At 42.5% G+C, this 12,484-nt stretch overlaps 1 protein-coding gene across 2 annotated transcripts in view; it reads right to left on the reverse strand.

Moving 5' to 3' along the window:
- The window catches only part of frmd6 (FERM domain containing 6), a 130,294-nt gene that overhangs the window by 20,546 nt on the left and 97,264 nt on the right, over positions 1-12,484 (reverse strand). For both annotated transcript variants that reach the window (XM_072269119.1, XM_072269127.1), the window contains exons 11-12: positions 10,067-10,402; positions 4,159-4,290 (exon numbers count right to left, since the gene is read on the reverse strand). In XM_072269119.1, the coding sequence (XP_072125220.1) occupies positions 4,159-4,290; positions 10,067-10,402 (468 nt within the window). The remainder of the gene's footprint in view (positions 1-4,158; positions 4,291-10,066; positions 10,403-12,484) is intronic.

The following is a 12,484-nucleotide window of genomic DNA, read 5'->3' on the forward strand; positions in this document are numbered from 1 at the left end:
GGTCATGACCCTCACTGAATCTGAAGATACTGTTATTCGAACAGTGGCCCCCCGTGTGGCAACGGGGAGGAAGTGGAGCCCATCTGAAGCCGTTCAGAGTGCTAAGTCTGCTCTTCACTTCAGGGATGTGGTTGGCCAAGTCCAACATGGGAGAGCGGGGCTCGGGCTCGTCCCAAAGGCTCCTCAATGGCACAAGGCAACATCACTGCAGGAGGGACGGCTCATGGTGGAGGAGTTGAGAAGACAGGAGGAGGCAGAGTGACACACCAGGGCTGTCTCAATGACCAAGCAGGGCCAATGGACTAACTGGGAGAGCCTGGAAAAGAGGAAACTTAGCTGGCGTGACATCTGGGAGATGGAGGGATCTCGGCTAAGTTTTGTCATCAGATCCACTTATGACCTCCTACCCACACCCCAGAACCTGAACCAGTGATGGGGCGAAGACCCCGCTTGCTCTCTTTCTCAAGCACCTGGATCACTAACGCACATTTTAACAGGATGCACCACGAGCCCCACCCAGGGTTGGTACACTTGGCGGCATAACCAAGTTCTCAGATAGCTGGCATCAATCTTGGAACAGAGGCGAGTCACCACAAATGCTCTCCCACAAACATCGGCAGGGAATGTCCACATAACACGATTTGTACCAGCAGGCCAACCTCCAGAGCACCATATAACATCAAAAGATGTAAGCATTCTGTAGGTTGCTCGGGATTGGAAGATGGACATGGACTTGGAAAAAAAGCTTGTGTTTCCCCCCAGACATTGCAGCTACAACAATCTGGCCAGACATGGTCCTGTGGTCCACAACAGCCAAGCTGGCATATGTTGTGGAATTGACAGTACCATGGGAAGATGATGTCGAAGAAGCTTATGAGAGGAAAAAGACCAAGTACTCTGAACTGACAACTGAAGCTGCCCAGAATGGCTGGAAGACCAAGATTTTCCATGTAGAAGTGGGATACAGGAGATTCGTTGCTACATCTACCACCAGTCTATTGAAGAAGATGGGGGTGAGGGGTGACTCCCTCCAATAAGCAATCAAGTCCTTGTCAAATGCAGCAGAAGAACGCAGCAATTGGATTTGGATTAAAAGGAAAGACAGCAACTGGGCTGCAAGATGAAGACAGGAGGGTATGGAACTGGGGGGGGGGGGGGGGAGGGGATGTATCTGGGACACCAGGTAGCACCGTTGAGCCCCCTGGAGATGTCGTGGCTTATCAACGAAAGGTCAAAGGAGGAGGGTGCCCACCTGATGACCCCGATGACGTACCTACCCTCCCTCCTTGTCACCACTCCAAACCCACTGCCAACATCGAGAGTGTCAACTTACCACAGGGATTGAAACATCAAGTCCTAGTAGCTCTACCTTAAATACATCTAGTGATTTGGCCTCCACATCCCACTGGGGAAAGTATTCCAGAGATCTTTTACGCCAGAGAGAAGAAACTTCTATGCATTTCAGTTTAAGTGACTAGCCCCTAGCTTGTAACTAAGTCTTCTTATTTAGATGCTCCCACAAGTGAAAACATCTCAAAATCTCCTCCGTCAAGACACCTTAAAATCTCATACATTTGAATAAAGTCACCCACCTTCTTTCTCTCCTGAAAGGACAACCTTTTCATCCCCATTCCAAAACTGCACACAACATTACAGCTGTGGCCTCACCAACACTCGAAACAAATGTAACAAAATCTCCTGCATTTTAAATGCTAATACCTTTGAAATGATTGCAAACATGGCATTTCCTTTCTTGATAACTTGCTGAACTCATGTCACAGTGTACTACAACACAGAAACAGGCACTTTGGCTGATTTAGTCTGTGCCGAACTGTTATTGTCTGGTCTCATCAATCTGCACCTGTACCATACCCCTCCCACCCGTGTTCCTATCTAAATTTCTCTAATCCTGAAATCAAACCCGCATCCACTACTTCCACCGGCAACTCATTTCACACTCACCACCCTATTGGTAAAGTTCTCCATAAATATTTCACCTTTCACCTTTAACCCATGACCTCTGGTTCTAGTCTCAGCCAACCTCGGGTGGAAAAAGCCTGCTTGCATTTACCCTATTTATACCCCTCATAATTTAGTATACTTTCTCACAAACCTTCTGAGATTCATGCATGAGAACATCTAGATGCTGCTGAAGTTCACTCATTTGTAGTTTCTGACCATAATCTGTCTTTCGATTCCCCTTACCAAAACGCATGACCTCATACTAACATTAAGCTCTATTTACCAAGTGTGCGGCTGATCCCTCAGTCTTTCCATATCTTGTAGAATCGAAACAGTCACATCACAACATGTCCTTGGCCTGTTTTCATACCACTGGCAAAGTTGGAAAACTTACATTTTGTATCCTTTTGCAGGTCATCAATGTAAATTGTTAGCAGCTGAGGACCAAAGCTCAATCCATGGCATTCTGCACTAGTTACATCCCTCCGGCCTGAACAAATCATTTATTCTAACTCTCTATTTTCTACTTGGCAGTCAGTTTTCAATCCATGCTAACACTCCTTCTCAAAACCCCTGGCACTTAATCTATGAACCAGCCACTTATGTGGCACCTTCTCAAATACCTTTTTGGGAATCTACAAACTTCGTAATTATAATAATTCTATAGGTCACCCCATCACATTGAGTGATACGGCATGAAAACAGGCCCTTTGGTCAGAGTCCATGTCCACTACCAACCACTTGTTTATGTAATTTGACATTAATCCCACTCTGTCAATTCCCCTCAAATTTTACCACTCACCTATGCACTAAATTTGCAGTAGCCAGTTAAGCTATTGACCTGCCTGTGTTTGAGATGTGGAAGGAAACTGGAGCACCTGGAGGACACATGAACACGAAAACTCCAGACGGACAGCACCATTGTTAGGATTGAATTTCAGGCAATGTAAATCCACACAGGTGGTGTAGTCCACACCGGACTTCGATGTGAGTGGTCCCGGCCGGCTCCTGGCACACCTTCCTTCCATGCTGGGTTGAGTATTGAGCTAGCAACCCAGCCTCATAAAAAAAAATATTGACACGTGCTGAAGAAAGGGCATGGATTCCGTCCGTTGCACCACAAGATGTGGAGAGGAACAACAAAATTCAAACAAATCTCCCAGACAATGATTTACCTTTCAGCTGAGGGTTGAATGTATTCAGCTTTCCCAAGTGATTATTTAATGCCTATTTGATTCACGAATCCTACAGCTAAGCTGGAAGGAAGACTCCTCAAACCACACTGGGATCTGTTTCATTGGAACATACCTGGTAGAACCCATTTCCACTTTCAGGAAGTACAGCCCCGATATTTTCAGTGCACGTCAATTTGCTTTCCAATCAGCAAAAAAACTAACTGAAATTTCTCATTTCATGTGCTTTCATATAGACGCCATAGTCAAGAAAACTCGGTTCTACTTCCTAGGATGGCTAAAGATATTTGGCCTGTCCTCATCGAGCCTTACTAAAATTTTTTGATGCACCACAGAAAGCACCCAACATGGATGCATTATAGTTGGTTTTGGCAATTGTTCTGCCTGTGACCACAAGAAACTGAAGAGAGTTGTGGACACAGCCCTCATACCACGGAAACCAGCCTCCCCTCCAGAGACCGCCTATATTTCTCAATGCCTCTGAAAGGCAGCCAGAATAATCGAAAACCCCACCCACCCCGGACGTTCTCTCTTTTCTCCCCTTCAATCGGGTGGAAGATACAAAAGCCTGAAAGCACATACCACTGAAGCTTAAGGACAGCTTCTGCCCTGTTGTTATAAGACTATTGAATGGTTGCCTAGGGCAATAAGATAGTCTCTTCTCCTCACAGTCTTCCTCTACCTTGCAATGATCTTGCAGCTTATTTTTTTTTTTACCTGCACTGCACTTTCTCTGTAGATGTTACACTTTATTCTGCATTTGTTATTGTTTTACCTCAATGCACCGTGTAATGAATTGATCTGTATGGACTGTATGCCAAATAATCTTTGCCCTGCACCTTGATATATGCGACAATAACAAACCAATCATTTCAACTTGTGCTGTTTTTAGTCTGGTATAAACAAATCAATCAATTACCTCCCCTCAAGTATCTATACTACACAGTGTGATTTTCTGCAGTAACAAAGGAAAGCTGGTAGGAACTCTCCCGCCATTACTCACCTGCATGCCCATTCAACTGCCGTGACATCAGCATCTCCTCCGTGATGTGAATACACATGTCAGCACTAACGTCTGGAGCCAGTTCATTCATCTGCTCCAAGTCCTTGGGATCATCAACCAGCATTTCTATTTCTGGGACAGAAACAACATACTTAGCTCCAGTACATTTCTAGTAAGCTACTTTGCAGCATTACAATTTCACATGACTTTGGAGAAAGGGTGGCAGTTTCTCCACCAAGACTAGCTTTAAGGGTGCAGACCTGACTATCGTCTCAGCCAATTGAATCTTAAAATGACGACTCCGGTCTAGGAATGATCTAACATAACACATTTATTATTTTGGGGTTAGTTGGCTTCTTTATTAACTCTACTGGCAGAATAGGGTGCAAACCCTTACGCCAAATTTTTACCTCTTCCTTTCAGTGGAAGATTTTCTGACTGCCAGGCAAAAGAAGAATATGAAATTGTAGAATTGTTTGCCAACAGTCCACAGAAAAGGGAGTTAATCTGTCATTTGCAGTTTTATGGATTGGTCAACATTTTTGTTTTCTTTATAAAATTATGTTCTGGTGGAAATCATGGATCATATATAGTAATTGTGGACGTCGAATAACATTCAACCATTTCTTCCAATATCATATGAAAAAGCAGCTGCTAAGTTGTTACAAAAGTCCCTCCCTAAGGAACGCTGTGCCTATGGAGGAGAAATGCATCTTCTGCCATAAAGAGTAAGAGACGAACTTCAAGGCAGCTATAGAAAGAGAAGTACACCCAGAAGCCAATACTCAGCCACAGTTTACCATGAGCACCAGATAAATTTCTCCTCCTGTAGGTATGAAAAGAGTACTACATTTTTTTCCCCCAGTTGCTCTTTTTAAGACCTGAAAAGACATGAACACAAGAACACAGGAGGCAGGCCTTTCAAGCCAGCTCCATTATTTAATATGATCATAGCTAATCTATGCTGGCCTCAAATCCTCTTCTGCGCCATTTCTCCAAACCCCTCTATTCCTCAATAAATTCAATGTTTCTTCATCTTCACTTTAAATGCTTCTAATTATTCAGGTTCCCCCACCTGCTGGGAAGAGGATTGCAGAGATTTCCCAAGCCTCAGCAACTTCTACACTTCTCCGTTTTAAATGAACATCTCTTCAATTTGTATTGATGTCACCTTGAAAAGGCTTAGAATAATCATACGTTTTAAATGATCGGTTTAGCTGCCATCAGACTTTCAGACACCTCCAGTCAATAGAACAAGACCATTCTGGAGGGAAGGCTAACACAAAATGAAAGGAAGTTTACCATTGCAAAGGAATTGATGAGCTGATGGAGATGGCGATTTGAAGGAAGAATGAATCCTACAGCAGGCTCAGCTAGATCAAAACACAGGAGATCCAAGAGACTGCAGATACTGGAATCTGGAGCAACTAACAAATGCTAGATTAAATCAGCAGATCAAGCAGCATCTGTTGGAGTGGGCAGGGGAAGGGAAAGGGAAAGGAAATGACTAAAATTTGGGTCAAAACCCTGTATCAGGACACACACATTCTCACGGAGGGTTCAAACCCAAAATGTCAACAATTCTTCACTCCCAGCCTGCACAGTTGCTGCTCAACTTGCTGAATTCCTGCAGTAGTTTGATGGTTGCTTCACCCACATGAAATATTGGATGTATCCTCTCCTGAGGGAATCTAGAACTTTCTATGTAAGTGCTCACCCATTTTAGGTGCACACAAAGCAGAATTTCTTCTCTCAGAAAGATGCAAAAAACGTCTGGACATCCCTACTCTTGATAACTATGAAGTTGGGCGCAGAATGCATGCAAGGCTGAAACAGACAGATTTGGGAATGTTGAAGGATTCAAGGATATTGGGGAAAGGATAGTTAAGTGGAGCTGAGGCCAAGATCAGATCAGTTACCAACTTTTTGAATGAAGGAGCAGGCTCTAGGAGTTTGGTAGCCCATTTCTGCTGCCGTTTCCTGTGTTCTTGCAAAGACAAATCGAATGCATGGTTTCTTTATCGGAAACAGTGTTATAAATCATGATGTATTTTGCCAACATAATCCCAATCATATAAGATGCTCAAGAATGGATCAAAATCTCAGATGCCAGTGATCTGAAACAAAGAAAATGCCAGAAGCAGTCAGCTTTTCAATTTCTTCTCACTTTTCGAATTTTGTTGAAGAATCATCAACCTGAATCGATTCAATTTCTTTCTCCACAGATGCTGCCTGGCCAACTAAATATTTCTGATTTTTCTATTACTTCCAATTCTTGATACTTTTGATTTATTGTTCTACAGGTTTTGATAGTACCTCTGCATTTTATGAAATGCTTTGCAAAGGTTTTATTTCCTTTGAAGGATTTTTATAACTTTGAGCACCAAATCATCGTCAGAGCCTTTTCAATCCATTCTCTGTAAGGTATTGGATATCCTATAAAATACGTGTAGTAAAGAAATGCTGGAACTGTAAAGTTCAAATTATGATCTCCTGGGTCTTTGCAATAAATAATCTTAGTATTGCAGTAGCCAAACATTTAAGTTCTTCAAAGTTTATATCAGTCTGAAAGTAAGACAATCAAATAAAAATACCGAAATTAGAATTGAGTTCCCAAGATTGAAATTGTAGGACACAATGAAGATTGAGAAAGATGAGGAAAACACCTCCACCACCGGTGTGCAATGGCTGCAGTGAACTCCAAAAATGAACTACAATTACTCACCTAGACTAATCTGACACCATCTCTCAACCCATGATCGCTATCACCAAGAATGACAAAGTCTTCAAGCACATGGAGACACCACCGCCTGCAGGTTCCATCCAAGTCACCCACTATCCTAACTCGGAAATACGTCGCCGTCCTTCATCACCTGTGGGCCTAAATCCTATCCAACAGTACGGTGAAGTACCTTCACAAGAAGGACCACAGTCGTTCAAGAAGATGGTTCGCCATCATCATCTCACAAGCAACTAGAGGTGGGAAATAATTGCTGGCCTTGCCAGGGATGTCCATATCCCTTAAATAAAGTGTTGAGTTACGGCTTATTGGCTTATCAGCACAATTTAATTTTAAAGAGTGAGTAAATTAACAGGGAAACTGCTCAAACATGACCAAATCACAGAAAACATGGAGATGAGTACTTTGGTACACTTGCTTTTGAAATGTCTGGTCCTATCAGTCACTACAATGTGGTCTAGCTAAACAGCGTTCAGACTATCCTGGACGAAGCATGATGGAAAGTCATCAACTTGAAATGTTAACTTTGGTCTTCTTTCCAACAATGTTGCCTGACCTGCTTTGAACTTCCCTCCCTTGATTTAATTGCAGTGAAGTCTGCATTATGGCATGAGTACTCTGTGGCTGTTACCTCAGCAACGATGACAGCAGTTTGCAGGAAAAAAGTCCCAAGGGTCCTCACACAGCTTCAATCAAGAAAAAGGTGATGCTGAATTTCAGAAGGCAGTACTAGGCAGCCAAGTATACACTTGGGCAAGTGGTAATCTAAACAGGGAGTAAACTGTTTAGGGAGCCAAATTGGTTGAAGGAATGGCCAATGAATGGGTGAAGATAATGACAGTAGAGGTGACTTCTTCAAGTAGACCTGAAAGATGTTACAAAATGCATGTATGAACAAGGTGGAAAGGGACTTGGACATGGGTTGGGATCCTGATTTGGAGCCATTAAGAGACAAGTTCAGTGGGAAGAGAGGTAGAGGGTGGCGAAGACCAGCTGACATTAAGGATAAACACAACAGTGTCCTTCCTGAGGATTGTGCAAAATGGAGGATCCAAAGCTGATCAGAGGAACAATGGAGTTCCTCTGAGCAGCAAATTTTCCCCTCCCTTTTCCAGACTCCCATTTTCCTTCACTTTTTGAGGCCACCTTAGAATATTCTTCATGTTAAAGGCCAGTATGTAACACACAAACATGAAAGTTCAGTTCAGTTTCAGTTATTTATCCCTTTTGATTAGGTTGTTGCTAGCAGTCTGACGCTTTTATCATTATTCATTACACACCTAGTGCTCTGAGGGAATGAAAAACATTTATGACGATTCTTTCCCAACTTCAGAGTGCTGCGGAAAACAAATTTCTGAACAGCCGTTCGAAAGGAATGCAGCAGAGAAGAAATGTACACCAGCCTTCCACAAGGAGTAGGGCCAGATGATCAGGTTCACAATGTTTAGTGAATTATTGTTGGTCAGGACAAAGGGATTACTCCCTCAATGCTAAACAGATGTGTGATCCTTTACATTCACTTTAGAGATCAGTCTAATCACAGTTTCATCACTAAGTGACAGATGGCACTTGCAACAAGTCACATAGTATGCACTGAGGAATCAGCCTAGGCTATACATCTCCCGAATCAATACTCTATTTCTCTATTAGGTTTCCTAAAGAGAATCTTACTCTATTTAAGCTGATTTTTAAGAATAACAAACAGATTAGGCTGCATCCAATGGCCACCTGCCAAGATCCTCAGAGTCACATTTGTTAAGAGTCCTCTGATATTTACTTTCTACCGAGGGCTCTAACTGCAAAAAGCAGCAATGACAGTGTACCTGATATCACAGACATGATCACTTGCACACTGGTTTCTGGTGTTCAGCTCAGCAGCTGGCAGTCAATTCACTGGTCATACCCAAGGTGTCATTAATTACATTTATATCTAGAACACAGCAACAAGGAGCCAGACACAGACTTTTACCATTCACTGCAACAGACACCCGCAGCTAACATTAATCACAAGACATGGTCACCTCAGCAACAGTCAGCTTTCTCCTCTCACCTGCCTTCATCTTGGATAAGACATGTTGCAAAGACAATCTGTGGGGAAGACATGCTACAATTTCAAACTGAAAACCCTCTGAGCAATCACCGCATGCAGCGTCACCTCCATTACAGGTGCCTTCAAGCACGAGGTTGGAAACTAAAGCCCTTCCTCTTCGTTGCCTCGTCTCTTTGCTTTTTTACATTTGACTGTTGTTTCTGGCCACCCCCCGCCCCCAAAATTTTGAGGGGGAACTGCCTTTGAAATATTTCCAAAAGGTTGAAGAGACGTTGGCCTCTTCCTCTGTGAGCTCACTTGACGTACCTACAGTATCTCACATTTCAAATCTTGTCCAGCTACATGGCCGTCTCCTTGTGCATGTTAAATGTTTTGCACAGACTCTGAAAAAACAATTAAAGTAATCTGACCATTGTTAAAAAAAATGGGCAAAGAACAAACAGGTCAATCAGATGGCTATACAAACTATCTGTTTCTGACTAATGGGAAGTCTATTTTGTTTTAAGAACAATTCCTTGTACCAGAGAAGTATGTTACAAAATATTACAAATTTATTCTTTAAAAAGTATATTGCTGCAAAAAAACTTGTAAATCAGAAATAATTCTCAATTGAAAGCATTTATCAAGCTACTATGTCCATTGTGACCCTCCACCACCCCATGACAATGGGAGGGTATTCTCAAAGGTGATTCAATCAACAGCCTTCCAGGCCCTCTATTCCACCACCACTTCCTCGCAAGAACTGCACTGAAAATTTCTGCAGTTCAGCCTTGCACAAAAAGTGACTTGTTCCATGGTTTGTTCAAAGTGTAATTAAGCAATAGGTGTTACGCTTTCTCAGAAACACTCCCTCAGAGGCGTGCTCTGCAAACAGAACAGAACATGTCACACCATTCTTGACAAATAGAAGTCTTACAAAGGCAAACTGTTTGAAATTCTCTTTTCCACTCTCAAAGCAGAATGCCTGGCATGCAAAGAAGCCATTATATTTGCTCTCTTATTTTACTTGTTAATCATATCTGTTTGTACAGAAGTGTCTGTGTTAGGTTTTACGATAGTAATAACAAGCAAATGAAGCGGATGCAATGGTAGCTTGCAGCACTATCCAGTTGGATTACCATCATCCTGTGAGTCATCCTCTATTCTGTCTTTCCCACCACTCTCAACACCCGAGGTGTGTGAGCTGCCGTGGCTGGTCATTGAGTTGCAGGACTTGAGTTTCCGATGAAGGATGTGTCCACTGAAACTGTCCTCTGGTCCAAGGTCCCTGTGTTTGGCGTCCGCCTCAATGCCTGAAGTGTGAGAACTGCCGTGACTGGCTGTAGAATGCCTGGAAAGACGTTTATGTTTCATGCTGCCTGCACTGCTGCCACTGGCTCTCGATCGCTTCTCCAGCTGTTCAATATCCATTTCCATGGTGTCACTGATGTAAGATTCTCTGTACTGCTTCTTTTCTTCAAAGAAAACAATAAAAACAACAATAATATCATGTTTACTTCTAACACATTCATTAAATAAATGTACCCCACAAAATTCCATGCAAAATACATCCTCGTACCAGGCTGACACAGTATTAAGCTCATTTTTAAACGGTGAATTAAATAGATAATTAAATCTGAGAGCAATTATAGCATTAAAATCAATTAAAAAGTGTTCAAGCAGTATGCTTTTCTAAAACCCTTGAACAAATTATGCAAAAACCCAATAGGACATTTCTTTCTTAGCTGCTCATGTCAGTGCTGATGCAGCCTCTGATATGAATTTTAAGCAAATACCCTGATAACACAATTACTCTCATTGTCACATCTCCGCAAAAACACATCAACACTGAGAATGGTTATGGTCTTCAAATAAGAACACCACTGAACGCATTAAAAATATTCAAAGACTAATGCAATGAATTAAATTAATCACACAAGTCCACCGACTGGGTGAGTCAAACACTGAACAAAAATGTTTGAAAGCACTTTGGGGAACTGTGTGAAGCCTTTGACCACATACATTCTCTGTGTAATGAGCTTTATACGAAATTCCACCATAGCTAAAAACCCAGGCTAAAGCAGCACACTATGGAATAAACAGCACCAGTTTTAGTTCAACACCATCACCTCAGTACTAATCAAGAAGCTCCAAAACCTCAGCCCCTGTACCTCCCTCTGCAACTCGATCCTTCACTTCCCCATCAGGGGATCACAGTCAGTGCCGATTGGAAATAGTCATAGTCATACTTTATTGATAACATCACCTCCTTGCTGACAAAACTGGCACACCTTGAGGATGCGTGCTTAGCCCACTGCTCTACTCTCTCTACACCCCCAACTGTGTGCTAAGTACAGCCCAAATGGCATCTATAGATCTGCCAATGACACAACTATTGCTAGCAGAATTTCAGATGGTGATGAGGCACCGTACAGAAGTGAAATAGAGAGTTGCTGAAGAGATTGTGGATGCATTAGTAATGATATTTCAAGGATCAATTAATTCTGGCATGGAAAATTGCAAATGTCACTCCAAGAAGGGAGAGAGGCAGAAGAAAGGAAATTACAGTTGGCACTCCTTATCTGCAAGGGATTGGTTCCGGGACCCCTCACGGATACCGAAAAACACAGATGCTCAAGTACCTCTTTCAACCTGTCTTAATGCGGTGGACCTTAGGACCCAGCGGAACCCCGGACCTTATTTAACCTGTCTCAGTGCGGTGGACGTTAGGACCCGGCAGCAGAGCTCTGAATCTGCAGTGTTTCTGCTCACAAAAATAATCGCGATCACGATTGAAAATAAAGTGGAAATAATAAAGCGATCGGAAACAGGTGAAATGCCGTCGGTCACTGGAAAAGCATTAGGCTACAGTTGGTCAACGATCGGAACAATTTTAAAGGATAAAATGAGAAAGGCCCTGCCCCGATGAAAGCTACAATTATTACTAAGCAACGCAGTGGTTTAATTATTGGGTTTTGAGGTTTTGGGTTTTTGATCCACCACATCAACCCGACACAGACGGAGAGCGCGCTTGGGAGTGATCTGTCACCAGATCGAACTCGAGAACTTCCGTTCCCGAGCCCGGCACTGAAACATACGTTTCTTAAGTGTTTTATATGCATAGGAAGGTAAAATATATACTATATATTAAGACAAACATTTGACTAACTAACGTTAAATAATACCGGATGTACCTGTTCCGACTTACTTAGTAAGAGAACTTACGTTTTTTTTCGATCTCGATCCACGATAACCTACAGACATCCTCCCGTATACTTTAAATTATCTCTAGGTTACTTATAATACCTAATACAATGTAAATGCCATGTAAAATAGTTGTTATACTGCATTGTTTTGGGAATAATGACAAGAAAAAAAAGTGTACATGCTCGAACAACAAGTGCTGGAAGAGCACTTCCGGGTTTTCTCAATTCGCGGTTGGTTGAATTTGTACATGCAGAACTCGCGGATAAGGAGGGCCAACTGTATAGGCTAGTTAGTCTGACCTCAGGAAGATGTTGAAGTTGATTGTTAAGGATGTGGTTTTGGGGGTGTTA

This window comes from Mobula birostris, chromosome 1, assembly GCF_030028105.1.
Source record: "Mobula birostris isolate sMobBir1 chromosome 1, sMobBir1.hap1, whole genome shotgun sequence".
Classification (NCBI taxonomy): domain Eukaryota; kingdom Metazoa; phylum Chordata; class Chondrichthyes; order Myliobatiformes; family Myliobatidae; genus Mobula; species Mobula birostris.